At 51.8% G+C, this 21,094-nt stretch overlaps 1 protein-coding gene across 2 annotated transcripts in view; it reads right to left on the bottom strand.

Annotated features, from left to right (window-relative positions):
- NUP210 (nucleoporin 210) overlaps positions 1-19,533 on the bottom strand; it is a 103,950-nt gene extending 84,417 nt beyond the window's left edge. Inside the window, exon 1 of one of the 2 annotated variants that reach the window (XM_047743603.1) lies at positions 19,239-19,533. In XM_047743603.1, coding sequence (XP_047599559.1) covers positions 19,239-19,414 — 176 coding nt within the window. In that variant the 5' untranslated portion in view covers positions 19,415-19,533. The remainder of the gene's footprint in view (positions 1-19,238) is intronic. The other variant, XM_047743605.1, reaches the window with a different exon arrangement.
- Between the last annotated feature and the right edge of the window lie 1,561 nt (positions 19,534-21,094).

The following is a 21,094-nucleotide window of genomic DNA, read 5'->3' on the forward strand; positions in this document are numbered from 1 at the left end:
GAAGGCACAGCTGGGGCCTGAAGCCAAAGCTGCAGTTCCCCATCCTGGGCTCTGCCCCAGACTGAAACACAGAATCGAGGTGGGCAGTGTCCAGGATCTTCCCACCCAGGGAGAAGGGCCTGGCAGAGGCCCCTCTCATAGGAGCATGACCACCTGGGTGCATGGGACCTCCACACGCACACGCCCACCAAGCAAATGAACCAGGAGACCAAACACGGGGGAAGAACCTCCATGTTCAGTAGATGGTCGCCTTATAAGACTAGTCTGTGGAACTAGGAAGAATTCTCTCTTGGTGGGAAAACTTCCTCTGGGGTCTGGTAAGGAGGAACCACCGTGTGTCATAGCAGGCACCAGCATTAACCACCACCAAATAAGTCCCATAAAACCTGGAGATCACTGACTATAAAGATAGCAAACAACCGTAAAGTCCAGTGTGCCCAGAGCTGACATTAAGGTGAAGCTGGGGAGAAAGGCACATCACACACAAACAGACGAGTAAAATCTATGAGCTGCCTTCCCATGGAGAGACAGGGCTTAACAACAACAGGAGGAAGGGAGAGCGTGATGGGGGGAGTGACCCAAAGTCAGTGCCATGGTTTCTCACCTATGACACAGCCTGATGACAGTTTTGGGATCCAGGCAGGATGAGAATGAGTGGGTATGAGCAGAGCGGATGCTTCCTAGAGCTGAGTGAGTGTCATTATGGTTCTCTGCCGACAGGGGGCACCAGGGAGCTGCTGGGGGAGGCCTCTCAGGGCCTACCACAGGAAGATCAGATGTTTGGGGCAAGGCCCTGAGGTGGGAGCAGCCAGGAGCACTCAGAGAACAGGAGGGCTAGTGTGATCTGAGGCCTGGGACTCAGGTCAAGGAGATGGACAGAGGCCAAGGTCAAGGAGGTGGAGATGCTGGCCACAGCCTGTGTTCTTAACCACCACCCCAAGCTGCTAATGGCTTTCCTTGAGAATTTTTTAAAATTTGGAGTCTGATCCTCACAGGGAAATGTAAATCAAAACCACAACAGTTCACAACTCACACCTGTTAGAATGGCTATCATCAAAAAGATAAGAGATAACAAGTGTTGGCAAGGATGTGGGGAAAAGGGAACCCTCCTGTACAGTTGGTGGGCATGCAAATTGGTGCAGCCCCTGTGGAAAACAGTATGGAGGTTCCTCCAAAAAAATTAAAAATAGAACTACCATATGATTCATCAATTCCACTTCTGGGAATATATCCAAAGTAAATGAAATCACTAACTTGAAAAGATATCTGCACCGCAATGTTCACTATTGCATTATTCGCAACAGCCAAGACACGGCAGCAACCTAAGCGTCCATCAATGGTCAAATGAATAAAGAAAATGTGGAACACACACACACACACAGTGGAATATTACTCCGCCATAGAAGAGAAGATAATCCTGCTCTTTGTGACAACATGGATAGGTCTTCAGGGTGTCACGCTCAGTGAAATAAGTCAGAGGGAGAAAGACAAAAACTGTGCGATCTCACTTGTATGAGGACTCTAATAGCAACCAAACTCACAGCAGCAGAGAACAGACTGGTGGCTGCTGCAGGTGGGAGATGGAGGAAATGGGCAAAGGGGATCAAAAGGTACAAACTTCTGGTTTTAAGTTAAATAAGTCCTGGTGATGGAAGGTACAGCGTGGTTACTACAGCTCACAGTATTGTACTGCATATTTGAGTTGGTTAAGGGAATAGATCTTAAAAATTGTCAACACAAGAAAAGAACCGTAACTATGTGTGTGATGGACCAGACTCACGGTGATCATTCTGCAATTGACACATGTATCACCTCATTGTGTTGTACACCTTACACTAATACTATGTTATACGTCATACATATGATTTTTTAAAGATTTTATTTATTTATTTCACAGACAGAGATCACAAGTCAGACAGAGATCACAAATAGGCAGAGAGGCAGGCAGGGGGGGGGGATGTGGGCCCCCCGCTGAGCAGAGAGCCCAATTTGGGGCTCGATCCCAGAACCCTGGGATCATGACCTGAGCCGAAGGCAGAGGCTTTAACCCACTGAGCCACCCAGGAGCCCCACGTCATACATATGTTATACGTCAATTACAACTCAATAAACCTGGGGGGAAAAAGTCCTTAAAGGAGATGGCGGGGCTTGAGTCCAAGGAGATGGCAGGAACTGAGATCAGGGAGGCACCGGAGGCCACAAGCAAAGAGCTTAGATTTATTCTGAGAGCAATGACAAGCCACGGAGGGATCTGAAGCAGGTGCACAATCCTAGCCGTTGCATACTGTATGGAGCAGGGGACAAGGAGGTGTTGCCTTCAGGGCGCTTACGGTGTACTCCAGGACCCAAGGAAGGGGTGTCCTCTGTGCAGAGTATCCAGCACTCATTCCTAGGGGCTGTGCTCAGCACAGAGGCCTGAACACAGCATGAACTACCCGTCTTTGCTTCCTTCCCAGCCCCGGAACACCATTGATCTGGAGTATTCAGAAAGAAACTTGTTTAAAACAAAACAAAACAAAACAAAAAAACGCTTGCTGTAAAAAGCAATGGTGTGAAACAGAGCCCAAAAGACCTCTCCAAGTCTTCTGGGTTGTCACCAAGAGCCTCTCCCAGGGTCAGGTAGGCACAGCGGTCCCACCATATGCACCTAAGGATGACAGCGTGGCACACACATCACAGACCCACGCTGAGCAGCTGGGGGGTGCCCAGATCAACACCTCCATGAACATACTCAGAACACAGAGCTCGCCCACTATCATGGAAGGAACCCCCAGCCCCCGAGGAAATACACCGTGGTCTCCTTGCAGTGGGATTTCTTCTGAGAAAAGAGCATGTGAGCGACTAAGGAAAGACAACAAAGTGGGACAGGAATGCGTATGCAGATAAGAAGGTGAGAGGAGGTGATGAGAGGCAATGAGCCTCACAGCATGCTGAAAACGCACTCTATTTAGCTGCTGGCAGCTCTGCGACTCTAACATAGTTTTCTTTTTTCCTTTTAAGATTTTATTTATTTGAGGGGCACCTGAGTGGCTCAGTGGGTTAAAGCCTCCGCCTTACACTCAGGTCATGATCCCAGGATCCTGGGATCGAGCCCCGCATTAGGCTCTCTGCTTGGCAGAGAGCTTGCTTCCTCTTCTCTCTCTGCCTGCCTCTCTGCCTGATTGTAATCTCTGTCAAATAAATAAAATCTTAAAAAAAAAAAGATTTTATTTATTTGAGAGAACATGAAAAAGAGTGAGCATGAGCTGGGGTGGACGAGGCAGGTGGAGAAGCAGACTCCCCACGGAGCAGAGAGCCCAACATGGGACTCGATCCCAGGACCCCCAGGATCATGACCTGAACTGAAGGCAGAGCCACCCCAGAGCCCCTCTAAAGTAGTGTTCAAAGGCCATTAAAACACACACACACACATGGGCACGTATACACACACAGAACTGTGTATGGAAACAAAAAAATTAGAGAACTCACACAGAACGGAAGAGACCAAGGAGGCAGGACAAAGAAGTAATATGGGATCCCGGACAGGGTCTAGGAGCAGAAAAAGAACCTCCATGGGAAAACTGTGACCTGCGAAAAGTCTAGAGGTTGGTGACTATTCACCAGAGCTGGTTTCTTCATTTTGACCAAGGTTCCTGGTTGTGTGACACATGAACTTTAGGGGAAGCTGGGGAAAGGGTGTAAGATGGTCTCTGTACTACGTTTTTACCTTTTCTGTAAATCTAAAGTTATTCCACAATTTTAAATTTAAAAAAAAAATAGAAGGATGGATAAACAGGCAGAGCAGAGAGGACTTTTATGGCAGGAAACCATTCTGTATATTATCATGGTGACACAGGTTGTTACACATTTGTCCAAACCCACGGAATGTATGACGTCAAGTAGAGCCATGATGTGGACTTTGGGTGACAATGACATGTGGATATAGGTTCACTGATTACAACAAATGTTAAGCAGTGGGGAATATGGCAGGGGATTCTATATGGGAAATCTCTGTAATTTTGGCTTAATTTCTATGAAGCTGAAACTGCTCTAAAAAAATAATAAGTAAGGTCTATTTCAAAAGACAATTCCTATTTTCCGCTTCTACATTTGAGAAACAGTGTGGTCTACTTCACGTTCAACGGCCCCTGGCAGCCAGACATGGGGACTCTTGGTCTGGGCTGAAAACCCTTCCCCACTCTCTGAATCTCAGTCTCAAGAATGAGACAGGGGCAGCCAACTCTCCTCCCGCTGCTGCACAGCGTGAGTTAATCAGAGGCAGAGAAGAATGGAGCTAGATCAGGTCAAGCTGGAGAGGCCGGTCTTTCCCGCCTCCCCCCCCCCATCCCCAACCCTTCCGCAGCCACCCCAGAGAGGCCCTGCTAGCCTCAGCACACCTCTCCCTCCTAGCTAGGTTACATCCAGATGCAGCCCTCAAGGCAGCCCCGTCCAAGAGAAATAAGGCAGATCCCATTTATCGGTTTTTAAGGCCTTGTTAACAAAAGTTTAACAGGTGAAATGAATTGAATATTGTTCAGCACAGTTTGGGATTCGCACAAAATTGAGTGCTAAGTACGGAGACTTCCGGTACTTTCTACCCACACCCCCAGCACACACACACATACATACATTGTCTTGACCGTTGTCAACATGCCTCACAGGAGGGCACATTTGCAATGATGGGGGAGCCCACAGACAAATCACTATTGCCCAGAGCCTCCAGTTCACGTGGGGGTTCATTCTCCAGGCTGTACAGTCTGCGAATAAGCCACCATCCGTAACCTGACCCTGAGCAGCGTCGCTGCCCTAGAAATCCTGGGCTCCACCAACTCATCCCTGTTTTTCAAGTTCCTATGAAAAAGCCATATTAAAGTAATCATGGTGGGGGATGACTGGGTGGCTCAGTTGGCTAAGCATCTGCCTGTGGCTCTGGTTGTGATCCCGGGGCCCCGAGATCCAACCCCATGTCGGGCTCCGGGCTCTCTGCTAGGTGGGGAATCTGCTTCTCCATCTCGCTCTGCCCCTCCCCTCTCACTTGTACTGTCTGGCTCTCAAATAAGTAAATTCAAAAAATAAAAATAAAGTAACCGGCGAGTTAATTTTAACTAGACTTGGGATACAACCCAGCATATCCCAGATGTCAACATCCCGACACTTGGCCCAGCTGTCCTGCAGGCCCTTATCACCAGGCGAGGAGAGTGGCGAAGGCAGGGGATGGCCAGCTCTGAGGGCTGGCCCGCAGGTGGGCAGCCAGGGAGGCAAACATGACTCTCAATTCACCACTTGTCCTGGGGATATCCTTTGCTCTCTGCCAAGGACCAGCATGGGATCCGGCGGCCACGGAGTGCTCTTAGTGCCTCCTGGGAAAGTTCCCCTCTTCACAGTTGGGGCTGATGTGAGGGTGCTAAGCCTTCAGATAAGAAAAAAAGGCTGCCTGGAAGGACGGTGCCCGCCCCATTCTGGGGCCCGTGTCCAAACCAGAAGACAGTGGGATCTCGTGCAGGGACGGCAGCCGCCAGTCCCTGCACCTGCGGGCCTCGGCTACACTGGGGTAACGGGAGCCACACTCGATCCTCATGGGGCAGCTGGGCAGGCCAGAGAGCACCTCATGAGAAATGCGAAAATGCCAGAATGTCAGCAGGTATGGAAGACGGCCAGGATTTGAGCAGAGCGTGACACATCCCCCCACCCCCATACCAGCCCGCTGGTGTCACCCACGGATTCTCTGTGGGCTCCAGGAGGCCACAGCTGAAGCCGGAAGGCCTCCTGACAGCCCCCTACAGGACAGCTTAGGACAGCCTTGGGTGGTGGTTTTGTTAACTAGCAGAAGGGCTCTTTTCAGTTACCTGATCTTTCTGGGACATCCTGAGGCCTGCCTGCTTCGGGCGTACTTGTAAGGGGCACAAAAGAGCCACAGAACCCGGCAATTTATGTGCCCAGGTCACGGTGAGGTTCAAGTGGAAGACAGATAAAAAAGCACATTCAAAAGTGTTTTTCGGGAATTTGTCAGGCAGGTCCTGTCGGGACTCAAAGTCCAACCAGAAACTGCGGCGGGTAGGGGTGAAAACCTGGGGCCAGAGCAGCAGACAAGGAACAAGGACAGAAGTTGTTGACAATGGCTAACTCTGATGGTACGAGTATCGGTATTCATTACATCATTCTTTGTTCTTTTTTGTACTATTTCAACTTCTAAATAAAAACATTTCCCCAACAGCGGACATAACCTAAGAGAACTATTGCTGTGCCCTCCTCATTGTACACGGAAGTAAACCGAGGCTCAGAAAGAAGAGGAGACTAGTTAAAGGCCATGCCGAGGGCCAGGACATACGTGATCCAAAGCCAAATTTGGGTGTCTTCTGCAGTTCGAGTCCCCTCCCAGCCACACAGAAGTGGGGTCTCTGCATTCTACAGCTCTCCAGGTGGGCTCAGAACACCTTACAGATACATGCTCCTAAAGAGTCAGGCTGGCCCCGGGGCTGGGCACGGAAGAGCTGGCCACACATATGCAATTCTGGAATGTTTCTGCTTCCAGGATCTGGCAAGAGATGAATCACCTTTCCCAGAGAGGGAGGACAGGTAATTCTTGAGACATAGTTGTTAATCACGTCAAGCCAGGCAGACAGAGAAAGGGAGTGCCAGAGGAGATAAGAGACGGGATGATGGGCAGGAGCACCTCACATCTGGCTGATGCTGAGACCTCCAGGGACCTTTTTTTGATTAGCATAAAAAGCATGGTACACTTGTCTGGCTGGCTCTGTTGGAGGAGTGTGTGACTCTTGATCTCGGGGTCGTTGAGTTCAAGCCCCATGTTGGGGGGAGAGATTACTTAAGTAAATAAAACTTTAAAAATATATATATGGGGGTGCCTGGGTGGCTCAGTTGGTTAAGCGTTTGCCTACAGCTCAGGTCGTGATCCTGGGATCCTGGGATGGAGCCCTGCATCGGGCTCCCAGCTCAGCAGGGAGTCTGCTTCTCCCTCTCCCTCCCTCTGCTTATTCTCTCTCTCTCTCTCAAGTAAATAAAATCTTTTTTAAAAAATTTAAAATATATATGTGTGTGTGTGCGCATGCGCGCTGAGGGAGTATAATAATTAATCTTATGTGTCTCCTTGACTGGGCCAAGAGGTTACTTGGGCAAACATTATTCTGGGTGTTTCTACAAGGGTATTTTTGGGTGAGATTAACATTTAACCAGTGGACTGAGTAAAGCAGATTGTCTCCATGTCAGTGGGCTCACCCAATCAGTTGAAGGCCTGATAGCACAAAAGGGCTGACCCTCCTCCAAGTAAGAGGAGGCTTTCCCTTGCCTGAACACTTTTGAATTGGGACACTGGCTTATTCCTGCCTTCAGAACCTGCCTTTGACGTTTCAAACTGAAACATCAGCTTTTCTCAGGTCTGCAGCCTGCCAGGCTTTGGATGGGAGTTATATCCTGGGCTTTCCTGGGTCTCTAGCTCACCCACGCCCGGCAGGTCTTTGGGCTTGTGAGCCTCCATAATCACATGGGCCAATTCCTCCTAATGAATCTCTTTATATATAATAAAATTATATACTATCGGTCCTGTCTCTCCAGAGAATCCTTACTAATACAGGAAGAGGCCAGAAGACAGCAAAGGGAATCTCCCGCCACGTGTCACACCCAGGGATGAATACGTCTGTCCGTCAGACTGCTTATCCTCCGGCAGGCCTGTCTGGGACAATGAAACCGAGGCTCAGAGAGAGGCAGCCATTTCCCCAGAGCCACGCCACTGTAAGTGGCAGGGCCAGGGGTCACAGGAAGGTCTGTGCAACAACAGGTCAGATGTTTCTCCCACTTTGTGTCTTCTCCATGGAGGGACACACACACAACACTGGAGAGGATACACAGATGAACTATTCTTCCTGGACTCTTAATGGATTTTCGTTATTATTCTTTCAGTTTCAAGCATTTGAGGAAAAACAAACATATCCAACTCGTGCACTCATGCATGTTAATACTGATGACAACATCAATATCCTAAAAAGTGAGCCATTTTGTAGGAAAAAGCGAATTCCAACATGGGTCAGACATTTAAAAAAAAAAAAAAAAAAGGCCCAAGCCTTAGAGTGGCAGGAAGTGTCTGTAGTTTGGCAGTGGGGGGCCTGTGGGGTCCAGGAGTGTGAGGGCCTGAGCCTCGCCCACCAGCCATACCTTCTCTCTGGTGCTACTCTATCCGCTGCCATTTTCCAAGGTGTCCAGAAACACGAGGACCACGTAGCCTTGCCCAGCAGTACTGGCAGCTCTGAACACACCAGGGAGCCCCCTCTCTGGTTGTGTCAGTCCCCTGTGAGGGACAGTGCACCGTGTGCCACGGGAGCTAACACAGGGGCCACACGCATCCTGAGCATCCTCAGCATGTGGCATCCTCAGGAAGGGTGAGTGTGGAGTCGGAGGCCGGGACACAACAGGGCTTGGAGACAGACAAGCACTAATGACATCCGGAGGCAGGTCTGCATGTGGGCCGGACAGCTGAGATGGCCGCAGTGTCACCTGCCACCCACGGAAGCCAGGTCCCTGCTACCATAGCCCAATTCGTTTGCATACAGCATCGTGTTCCGCCAAAGAAACAGGTCCTAGCTCACATGACTTTTCTGCCGAAGAGCCTGCCTCTGCCCCCCAGTTTAAATTAAGTGCCACTCCGCAGAAGGGATCTGTGGTGTTCCAGCTTGCACATCCGGGGTTCCTCTGTACCTCCCAGCTGGTGCTCAGCAGGTCTGCCCCACCCTCCCAACACCAGCACCCCCGCCCTCTGCCCAGGGCCCACAGGACAGGCTCCAAGGGCTCCCCAGAGTCCCCGGTGCAGTCTGGTAAGCAGCCCTAGGTGCCGGTGACGTGCCTCATTCTGTTCTCTCATCTGGGGCAGTCTGCTTGCTGCAAGGGTACGTCCTACATGTCCTAAGATACTGGGGTGACACCTGCTGTTTGACCTTAGGCAAACGATTTAACCTCTCTGGGTCTCTGTTTCTTCCTCTACACACTGGAATAAAAATAATTCCTGCGGCAAAGGATTGGGGTGATTAGGTGGAGTAGAAAACACAAAGTTCTCATCACGGGGCTTGTATATAGTAAGCTCCCAAGATCAGGAAATAAGAGGAGGTTTCCAAAGGAGGGGTCTTTGGTGCAATTCTGACCACAAGAACTTTGCTTTTTAAAGAAAGTTAGACAGGCACCTGGCTGGCTCAGCTGGTGGAATGTGTGGCTCTTGATCTCGGGGTTGTGAGTTTGAGCCCCAGGTAGGTGTAGAGATTACTTAAAAATAAAATCTTAAAAATAAATGAAGGCAGGCAGGCAGGCAGACAGGCAGACAATGCAGGTCCTTCCATATTGCGACCATTTATGCCTCACCCTGTCCACCCCCTTCCCCTGGTCCCTGTTGTCAGGGCCCCCACGGCACCCCCCCATCCCCTAAGGCAGATATCCTCAGAACCACAAGCAAAGATTCAGGCCCGAGACAGGGTTGCTGGCCCAAGGCCACACCGCTGGCAAGACCCCAAGCCACTGCACTTGGCGTCTAACCTCTGTTCGGAAGCCCGCCCCTCCCCCTCCCCCTTGCTCTCACTTCCGGCTCTCCATTCCTTTGCTGCTGCTGTTCCTGCCACGTCACCCGCCCTGCACCAAGCTCTCCCACTGCAATGGCAACTCTTCCATGGACTCATCCCCAAGCCTCCCCCTCCCCTCTCTTCTCAGTACCCACAGCCCCACTGGTCCTCTTTGGGGGAGGACCATTCCTTCCTTCATTCACTGAATCCATATTTACTGGGTCATTTGCCATATTCCATGTACTAAGTGTCGGGGATACACCAAAATACAAAATACATATTAATCCCCAACTTCATGGAGCGTACGTCTCAGTGGGAAATAAGGATTAAAAAAACCAAGTACATAGGGGCGCCTGGGTGGCTCAGTGGGTTAAAGCCTCTGCCTTCGGCTCAGGTCATGATCTCAGGGTTCTGGGATCAAGCCCCGCATCGGGCTCTCGCTCTGCAGGGAGCCTGCTTCCTCCTCTTTCTCTCTGCCTGCCTCTCAGCCTACTTGTGATCTCTGTCTGTCAAATAAATAAATAAAATCTTAAAAAAAAAAGTACGTAAATATAGGATCTTACACAACAGGGCTAGGGACAGACATAAAGTAGGGATGGAAAGGCAGGAGGGTCAGAGGAAGCCTATCAGAGGCGGTGACATATGAATACAGCCTTAAATAACTCTGAAAGAGAGGCAGAGGTTGGCTTTTCAACTATCTGGGAGAAAAGCATTCAAGGCAAAAGGATCAGCAAGCCCAAGTGGCTCAAGGCAATGCCTCAGCAACGACCCTCTTCTCGTCTGACTTCCCTCAGAGACAGTGGGAGCACAGAGCCTGTGGCTCGTTCATTTCTTGCCCCCCCCCCCCCCGCCCCTAGCACAAGAGTCTGGTACGAGTTCCAGTAGATGTCCTTTATCGGGTTATAGATTCTCTTCCATTCCTAGTTTGCTACAGATTTTTATCAAGAATAGGCACTGACTGCTCTGCACCTATGGGGACAATTAATTACATGGCTTTGCTTTTAATTCCACAGATATTGTGAATTACACTGCTTGCTAATGTTGTTTTTTTTTTTTAAGATTTTATTTATTTATTTGACAGACAGAGATCACAAGTAGGCAGAGAGGCAGGCAGAGAGAGAGAGAGGAGGAAGCAGGCTCCCTGCGGAGCAGAGAGCCCGATGTGGGGCTCGATCCCAGGACCCTGGGATCACGACCTGAGCCGAAGGCAGAGGCTTTAACCTACTGAGCCACCCAGGTGCCCCACACTGCTTGCTGATATTAAACCAACCTTGCATTCCTGGGATTTACCCTGGTGGGTCATGATGACTCATCCCTCTTTTTAATATTTTTCTGGTTTTGATTTGTTATTATTTCGTAAAAGAAGTTTGTGCTTTTGGCCCACGGATTTCTTTTTCTTATAATGTTTTCATCTGGTTTGCAATCAGCAGAAAGTTGGCCTCATGAAAATGATTAGGAAATAACTGCTCCTGTCTCTTTCCTGAGTTTACAGAAAAACAAAAAACAAAAAACAAAAAACAAAACAAAACAAAAACCTTGTACTACTCCTTCCTTAAATGTTTCATAGGATTTACAAACAGGCCACCTGGGTTTGGAATTTTCTTTAGGAGAAGGTTTTTAATTATAAACTTAATTTTACCAAATGTCCTAAATGCAACAGGAGGCAAGGATATCATGCCGATAGGGGACCTGTGCTGGATTTTGGCTGCCCAGCCTCTATCTGCCTCTCTCAGTAATGGCACCCAGCTTTTCCATGGGTGCTGCCTCTCCTCTGCTCTCAGACCATAAGGCTCCAGAATGCTCACACTCCTCCCAACACTAGAAGGCAGAAGGCTGCGGTCTGGCCAGTCGACTCTGTTCCCCTGACCAGAGAGGGGCTCAGACCCTGGCACGTGCCCAGGTAAGTTAGCCAGAATGGGCAATGCGGCCTGTGCCCCACTAGACTTGACTCTGGGGACTGTATGGCTGGACCTGTGACCTTGGATCCCAGGAGAGCACCTGGCCAAAGCAGAGACACGAGGACTGAGAACACGGGTCCTGCTGACAATCATGTAAACCCCTGCAGGACAGAAGTGGGAAACAAATTCTGCCAGGGCTTCCGTTTTGGGGAGCCAATGCAACATTCCTTTGTTTTATTTAAACTATTTTGGCTTGTGTTTCCTGTTGCATATAGTCAGAAGAGTCTAGACAAAAGAAACACCCCTGACTGAATACTTTAAGGCTTATTGCTTGATTTCATTCAGACTACTGTTTTTTGTTTTTTTTTTTAAAGCAAAAAAGAAACAAAAAACCCCTTGTATTTACTAGATGCTTATTCTCTGACAGGCACAGAGTGAAACGCACCCCAAATGTTTCATTTGCTTTGAACATCCTATTAAACCCCCCATTTGGGGGGCGCCTGGGTGGTGGCTCAGTTGGTTGAGCCTCTGACTTGATCTGGGCTCAGGTCTTGATCTCGGGGTTGTGAGTTTGGGCCCTGCGCTGGGCCCGGCGTTGGGTGGGGAGCCTCCTTAAAACTAAAACAAAACAAAAAACCACCTGATACCTGAGGAGACCTCCGCACAGGTATTAAGTCACCAGCTCAAGGTCACATGCCTAGAAAAACGGCTTAGTCCAGCCCGGTCCTGGACCCCTGGTCCGGACACTCCCCTACTCCCTTGTGCTGAAGGCACAACTATTCGAAACAGGGCCAAAGGACTCTGGCCCCTACCTAGGGGCTGCCCATGGGGAGGGCCTGGGCTCCCAGATTCTGTCAGAAGATGGCCTCAACCCTCTCCTGAATCACTATCCCACCTGTATCTTTCACACTGCTTTTGAAAAGTGTCACTGGTTTTATTAAACCAACCACTGGCCGACCCCAGAATCAAGCTGGCTCTGGGGTCAGCCACCCGGTTTTGAACGTGGCTCTTCTAATCGCCGGCTCCTGATCCCTGGCTCCCCAATTTTGCCATGAGTCATCATTCTTACCGAAAAAAGGGTTTTGTTTTGTTTTTAGGATCAACTGGGGGAAATAATACCAAGAGATTAGCAAAAAAAAAAACAGAAAAATAAAACAAAAAAAAACAACCCTGGTTCTGCTATTTTGGTTCCCGTGGCCACACACCTCCATATCTGCCCACCACTAAGGCCCCCTTCTTTATGCTGCCCTTCCTGGTCTAGTCACAGCCAGCGAAGCCTTGTATCTTATCTGTTTCTCATTTTTTTTTCTTTTAAACAGATGCTTCTTTAAAGAAAAAGTCCTTTAAAAGGAAACCGTGTATCGCTAGTGTACATGGAAAGCCCTATCATTTGCCATACATCTCAGGTAACCATAAAAACAACACGAAACAAAACCATTTTGCTAGACTCTGGGGGGGGGGGGGGGGGCGGTTGCGGGGGGGCACCGTTGCCTGCAAAGATTCTGGACCCATCTGCCCGCTCTCTGGAGACAGGCAAATATTCAAAGGTGTTCAGGAAAGCAGAACGGTGGTGATTTCCAGGGGCCGTGGGGGGAGGCAGAGGGGGAGTTCCTGTCTGATGGGAACAGAGTTTCAGTTGAGGGTTATGGACAAGTCCTGGAGGTAGAGGGTACTGAGGGTGGCACAATGGGGACAATGTACTTCATGCCACTGAACTGGGGACCTACAAATGATTAAGATGGTAAATTTTACATGTGTATCTCATCACGATTTAAAAAGCCAACAGACAAAAAAGGTGAATAGCATACTGGGGCTAGAAATAAGCTTTAATTTTGAGGACTTAAAGGACTGACAGTGGATTTCCAAAGGGTGAATCTCGCCCATTCCCAATGTGACACGAGGGCCGCTCACACACTATGTGTCCGTTGGGAGCTCTGGGGCCCCGCTGCTTTGTGGCGGGGCGTTCCTCGCGCCTCAAAACACAGTCACAGGAGCTGGGCAGGGGAACCCAAGGATGTGGGAGGCTCAGGCCAGAAAGCGAGAGTCCAGGAAGGGGAAGTGAGATGCACGAAGAACAGGGGTGGGTGGGTGGAGGCAGAGGGAAGCACAGCCCCCCACCATCTACCTGCGGACTCGGGCACCTCTGCGGCAGGGGCAGGCCTGCGGGGACGAAGCCACCCAGAGAGGCTGGCAGCGCAGACCACGAAGGAAGCAGGAAGAAAACAACCCAGGACCAGTTCAGCTCAAGTCAACACACACTTGCCTGCGGCAGCTCCCGCTATAGGCCGTGGGAGGGAATTGAGCAAGGCCCCAGCAGCCCTGCAGGCGGCCTTCACGGAAGATGCAGAGCAGAGAGCAAGGCCCTGAGAGCCAGTTGGTCCCTGGCCACCACGGCCCAAGTCCTGACCCGGGCAAGCCCCTCCCTGCCTCCTCACCACAGCCCACAAGGTTCCACACGGCCTGGCCCTGCCAACCTCTCTAACCTCGCCCTTCCCCTCGACCGGCACGCCTTCTCTTTGCTCTGCTGGCGAGCTCTGCCAGAGGCCCTGGCTGCTGCCTTGGGCTGGAACACGCTCAGGTCCCAGGTCAGCTCCAGAAAGGGCTCTCCTGGCCAGCCCATCCAAAACCACACCCCACCGTCTTCTGCAAGCCTCATGGCCCGCTGTTTTTTTTTTTTTTTTAAAACATTTTATTCATTTATTTGACAGAGAGAGACCACAAGTAGGCAGAGAGGCAGGCAGAGAGAGAGGAGGAAGCAGGCTCTTCACGGAGCAGAGAGCCCGACGCGGGGCCCGATCCCAGGACCCTAGGACCATAACCCGAGCCGAAGGCAGAGGCTCCAACCCACCGAGCCACCCAGGCGCCCCACGGCCTGCTGTTTTATGTCCATCGCAGACTTACTGCCACAAGAAACGCAGCCATGGCTTTCACCTGGGTTCATTCTTGAACCCTCCCAGCCAGCTCCAGGCTCCAGGGAAGTGCCATCTGCTTCTTTGCTATCCCATGACCCAGGACCAGAATGGTGCCTGAATTAGCTCTAAGTCACAAATACTCCTCACCTGGAAAGTGGACCCCCAGCTGTCATCGCTGATCAGTGCTGCCCCCCCACCAGCCTCCCCAGGGCATTTGGGCAGGATAGGTCCTCACAGTGAGCACTGATGGGCCTCCGGCTGAATTAAACTCACTTTTGGGGTTAAGCTTTCACAGTGTAAATTTTTTATTCTAATGATAGTGCCTGATTCTCCAGTTTCCCCGGGTTCTCCTGCCTCCTCTGAGCAGAAGACAGCCAGGCTGGATGACTTTCCAGCCTGGCTTGGTGTGTAGAGGGGTTTTCTGGAAGAGCCAGAGGAAACCCTCCCCCTCCCCCTTTCTCTCCCACTTTCCCCAGGCTGTAATGGGGCCCACTCCGCTGCTTCCTTCCACGAGGCGGGGGGGGGGCAGGGAGGGAGGTGCTGCTGGCCTTGGATTCGCACCGCTACTGGTCAGCAAGGACAGAAGGACTACTGGCTCTTTCAAACCCATGGATTCCCAAGGGGGATCTGAGGAGTGTGGGACACAACACACACTGAAGACAAGCCTACCGAGTGGGGACCCATGCAGCCGGAAGGGCTCCCATTTGCCTCCCCAAGAATCCTTATCCCCACGACTGAGAAGGGCACCCTGGTTCAGGACCAAGCCTGGTAGACACTCCAGGCAGCTCTGGGGTGCCCTGGGGAGAACTTCCAGAGCAGGAAAGGGGGGGGGGGAATTCTGGGCATGGCACTTCAGTGAGGGTTGGAGGATGCCCTTTACCAGGCCAACCACCTCCCCTAACCATCCAGTCAGATACCCCCGGCCAAGAGGCCTGCTTCACCTGAAGGCCCAGAAGGTTGCACAACACCCCCCCCACACACACACCCAACCAGAAAGCCAACCGAAGACACTCACTTTCTCCAAGACAAGGCAGTGCACTGGGGAAACCAAAACACCCTGGGACTTAAATCACAGGGAAAGGCACGGGCAGATGATGGAACAGCTACCAAGCAGAATGGTGCTCAGACACCTAAAGCTTAGGAAGATAACGAAGCACCGGAGAAAAATACTTGAGTCTTAATGTGAGCTGGTGGTTGGCGGAGCAGGGTACCGAGGGGCCCAAACACCAAGTACAAGCTCCAAGGGCGAAAAGCTGTGCCTAGAAGAAAGCCCAAGCGGTGACGAGCCCTGTTACAGTTGAAAGATTATGGTATATGTCTCTTTTTCTCTACCTTCTCAATTTTCCATGTAATGTCATTTTGTATATAAAAGGATACCTTAACAAACAAAACAAAACAAAACAAAAAAAAGACCTAGGGCACCTGCCTGGCTCTAGCTCAGTTGGCGAAGTATGCAGCTCTTGATTTTAGGGGTCATGAGTTCGAGCCCTATGTTAGGGGTAGAGACAACTTAAAGATAAGATCTTAAAAAAAAAAAAAGACCTAATGAACACTTTCAGTAACACAAAATAGAAAAAAAGGATAAGAAACTTGTCTCATATAACCAGCAATGCAATGGGAAGGATTCAATCAGCATCCAGCAAATGTATCAGAGGTCTCAAGTCCCTGAATGCGGTGGGAACAGGGGCGTCCCTGTGAGCTTCCACACAACCCAGAGACTATCACCACCGCTCTTCCTCTACCTGTGACTGGGTTAGGCCCCGAAAGACCCAACCTAATACCGTTAAGTCGAGGGGCACCTGGGTAGTTCAGTTGTCAAGCATTTGCCTTCAGCTCAGGACATGATCCCAGGGTCCTAGGATCAAGCCTCACATTGGGCTCCATGCTCTGTGATTCGGCTTCTCCCTCTCCTTGCTCCTCCCCCTGATGTGCTCTCTCTCTAATACACAGATAAATAAAATGTTTTTTTTTTTTTAAATCATTAAGTCGAAAGTACCTTTAATACACCAACCCCCCTCCCCTTGGTGTGGGAGCCTGGCCTCCACTAACCATGTTGGGAACACTGACGTCAGCCTGCAGTTGGGCAGAATCCGCTAACACAAATCTGTTTGATAATAAAGTGCGGAGTGTATCATGTAACTTACTGGATACCGTGCTGAAAGTGAAAAACAGAAAGTTGTAGGAGTACAGGATGGCTGTAAGGGTATTGGTGGCTGACTCTGTGATCCCGTGGCCTGGAGCTGTGGCCACTGACCCTGCCCAACGTCATGGGAAAGTGTACTGCATGTCGCCAGCCTGGGTAAAGAGCCATACTCAAAGTATGGTTTCTACATTCACCCATCGCTTTTTTGCACCGTTGTGAAGTTGAAAAATCTAAGTGGAACCATTGTTACTTGGGGGCCACCTGTGGTTACGGGATATCACGCAGAGCCCCTCCTTTTCAGGGGCTCAGAGGACAATGTGGGTAGCTCAGACTACATGGATCTCTAAGGCTCCTAGGGCCCGAAAACTGTCCGATTATTTGATGCCCTAAAATCAAGAAACGGGAAAAATGAGCTTAGAGCCACTGACTGAGACATGCCGTGATTTCAGTCATCTCAGAGCCTGGCCCCCAATTCAAAGGAGTGAGCAAAAATTCCCCCAAGGTCCAGGAGGCTTTTAACTTTTTTTATATTTTGGTCTTCATCTCAGACTTAAGGATGAACTTCTTGGATGAAGAGGATATTTTCCTCCCAGGTTTAGGTAACTGAGGCTACATAGCTTTGTCTGCTTGCCAACTCTTAAAAATCTCCAGAGGAGATTCTTCAAAAACTAAAGCAACAGAGGCCTCAAGTAGGAGCAGCACTACTAAAAATAAGTATTTTCGATGCTTGATTGATGGGAGATTTTCCTGTGAAGGGGAAAATAACAACACCTCTGAGGAGACGCTTAAGCTAAGCAGTCACACATTTGCAATAAAAATTATGGATCAGATGCAAAACAAGTTATAAGGTATTAGCACTTCTCTGATGCATAAGAAATTAGGACTGCTCCCCCCCCTTCCTCCTAAGCAGCTATACGAGCAAATTAAAAACCACCAGACTCTCTCAGAAAAGAAAACATACTTGGAGGGGGGAAAAAAGGTTACTTCAGGGGGGAAAAAAAAAGTGCAGCTATAGAATCTCAAAGGAAGTTGCAAATACATCCAAAGGGATTCACTTGAAGGCAGCTGTTTTTAATAACCGGCTTCCTCTTTCTTGCCCATATATCAAGAAGGACAGACGAGTGGAGCCAGAGAACGAGCATGTATATCCTGAAAGTACGGACTAAACAGCTCATCATCCCACACAAGGCAAGGCCTTAGTCAAGGATACAGAAAACCCTAAGCCCAAGTTCAGCCTCTGATACCCAGCCAGGAACAAGACCCCTCCAGGTGCATAATGCACTAAACCCAAAATACAACTGGCTAACAGAGCATGACCTTATTTCAGAAGGCTGACTTTCTGAAAATAAATAGCCTCAACTAATACTACTGAGGAAGAATGCTCCTCTGAGCTCCTTGCATATATGCACAAACTGATATGCAAACAGACCTGAAACATACACACACACATTTGGTTCTCTGTAACAGTGGAGACACCTCGGTCAGTTTCAACACTGACCCAGGCATCAAACAGGTAAAGAAAGGGAGAGGCAAAGAGAGTCTCCTTCCATCTGTAGCAAGGTGCGGCTGTGAGGTGTGGGTGGGGCCTCAGTCACACCCAGGGATGTCTCCAGCCCGCAAGAGTAAAAGCTGCATTCTTCTCAATCTGCTGGACAGAAGGTCTGGACCACATCACCCTGTCCAGCCAGGGGCCTAGCCAGGTCTCTCTGTCTAGGCGGAAAAAGGGGGAGCAGGGAGGCCTCTCGTTTCATTAGTTTCTGGGGTTTCCAAGATCCCACCGCCACACAATGAATGTAGAATTCCTGAGTACCCCCCAGGAAGCCAGGAGGGGAGTTGTCGGGAAAAGCCCCAACCCCACCCTGGACAACGTGGGGTGAATCACCAACCATTCCTTGCATTTCATTTTTCATCTGTAAAATGGGCCTCTAGGATTTCCTACGCAACACCTTTCATCAAAGGTTTCTGTTCCTCCCAAAGACGCTGAACATCGTAAGGGAGTCTTCCCCACACATGGCTTTCAAGCTTCTCCACAAACCCAATTCCCACACCAGTCCCGTACGGGGCATGAGTTCCCCATCACTAGACAAAATCAAGACACTTGCGTCTCCAGACTAGGGCCTCGACCACCGGCTCCCCGGAATCCTGGACAAGAAGGGGAAGTAAGACCACGTGGACCCCCCATCCCCGGCGCTCCAGTGCTTTCCTCTCCCTACAGGGGAAGTCCTGAAGACCCCCTTTCCTGGTAAGGCCTTCCCGGGGCCCTCCGCAGCATCGGACGCAGTTCCTCCTGTCAGGCGGACTCTTGCGCCCCTCCTGGCGCACAAACCACAAACAGCTAGCTGCGGGCCAGGCCCCGCTGCCTTCCAGCCCGAGCGGCGCGGAGGCCCAGGGGGCGCCATGCGCGGTGGCTGCAACCCGCGAGCACGCCGCCGAGTCAGCCGCGGCCGGTCGCTCCGGCCGGCCCTGACCGCCCGGCCGCCGCCCGAGTGTCCGGGCAGCGCGCGCCGGCGCACCTGCTGCGCGCGGGCCTACTGGGGGCGCGCCCGGCCGCCCCGCCGGCCCCCACCCCCACCCCCGGCGCCCGCCCCGGCCCGGAAGCCGCGCGTGCCCGCAGGCTCCGCCGGACCAGTCCCGGGAGCTGCGGTCGCGCTCTCCACGCGCCGGCGCACCTGCAGCGCGCTCCCGCCCGCCGGCCTCCCCGGCCCGAGGGCCCTCCCTCCCTCCCCTGGCCGTGGGCCGCGCGCCTCACCAGCGGTAGCAGCCCTCCGAGGCCTCCAGCGTGAAGTTCACGCGCGTGGCCCTCGTGAAGGGCAGCAGCACTTTGGGGATGTTGAGCTTGGCCGCCGCGGCGGCGAGGCCCAGCGCCAGCAGCACCGACAGCGCGAGCAGGAGCAACGGCAGCCCCCGGCCCCGCGCCGCCGCCATCCTCGTCGCGCTTCACCTCCGGCGACCCGGCGCCTGGCCGCCCGCGCGCTCCCCCTCGCGCCCTCCTTCCCCGCCCGCGTGCGCCGGGCCAGCAGGTGATAAGCGCGGGAGGGAGGAGGCGGAGCGAGGGCCGCGGCCTAGGGCCACTTCCTGGGCCCCGGCGGGGCCCGAGCGCGGGAACTGAGGGGGCCGAGCCCGCGGCGACCCCACCCCCGGCCCGGGCCCGCGCGCCCTCGACCACGCCGGGCGGAGGGAGGGTCTGGAGCGCGCGCGCCCTGGGCCACGCCGTGCGGGCGGGGGAAGGGGGGGGTAATGAGATGGGGCACGCGCCCCGGGACACGTGGGGGATGGGGCCGGAGCCCGAGCGAAGCTCCGGCTCGGAATGAGGGGCTAGGGCGCGCGCCTGCTGGGCACCCCTCGACCTCGGGGGAATCCTTGCGCAGTTTTCTGGTCTCCACGCTCACACCCCGTGGTTTCAAACTCGCTGGCTGTTACTGGGCTCCAGTGTGGAGCCTTCCAGCCGTTCGTGCAGTCATTCATTCAGCTCTGTTCACCGCCTTGGGCGATTGAGCCGGGCCTGGGAGAAGGGCAAACGAGGCCGCCGAGCTCCCGTGACCATGACAGTGCGCTCGGTCAGAGTGACTGACCGTCAACACGCAAAGGGACAGGCACCTCGGAAATCTGGGATGCGGAGTGCCGAGATGCCCTTCGTCCCGGTCGTACTTTACAGAAGAGGAAACCGGTACCATAAGCAGCAGCGAACCGCTGAAGCACTTGAAGGCCGGCAGGGTGCTTCCTCCCACTTTAACCTCCACACAGCCTTGCCAGAGAGAACTTATGATCCCCATTCCTCCAGGAGGAAACAGACTAAGTGGCCCAAAGACCACCCAACAAGAAGGGCAGCGCTAGGGCTCTCAGATCCCAAAGCCCCTGTTTTCTGTGCTACATCTGCTGTCTTCTCTAAGTCCTAGAGAGGTTACCCAAAGGGTGGATTTAGGGCCAATACTGACAGAGCACACTCTGCCCCCTCTCCCCTCAGTTCAGCTTCACTGAATCCCTCTGCATGCAGAAATCTTAGCTCTTAAATTCAGTCTACATTTTGTGCTCTATGATTTGTGGAGCTCTTTGTCCTGAGTTGCATGAGCCGTGGGTTCAGAGGCCACAACATGCACCAGTGCCTCTAAAATGTTCACCTATTGCACGCACAGAGAGTGGGGGGTAGGGGGAATCTAGTGGGAGGTCAGGAAAGGGGTGGGGCGAGAGTGCACCAGCCCAGCTCTAGTAAAAGGTTCAGGAAGTGTGCATTGAATTGTAACCAGAAAGGCACACGTTAATGCCACTGCAGGACAAGGAAGAAGATGCTGAATCTCAATCAGGCTGGGAAGGCTTCTTGGAGGAGGTGGCCGCTAACCTTTCTGGGATTCAGAGAGGTGCACATGTGTGTGCTTGCCTCCCAGAGGTCATTGGGCTTTTGGATGTGTTTTGGGTATGTTTTGGGATCAAAGCCTTAAGATCTCAGACCAGGGAACGTGTGCATTAGGAGGAACTAGATCCCAGGGCCACGGGGCTTTCCCGGTGTAGAACCAGGTGCTATAGGAGGGTGAAATTCCAATGGGTTCTCTTCTCTGAAGAAACAGAGACGTCAGTATGGGGAAAGCAGCACCAGAGGCGGGATCCATG

The sequence above is a fragment of the Lutra lutra genome, chromosome 1, assembly GCF_902655055.1.
Source record: "Lutra lutra chromosome 1, mLutLut1.2, whole genome shotgun sequence".
Classification (NCBI taxonomy): Eukaryota; Metazoa; Chordata; class Mammalia; order Carnivora; family Mustelidae; genus Lutra; species Lutra lutra.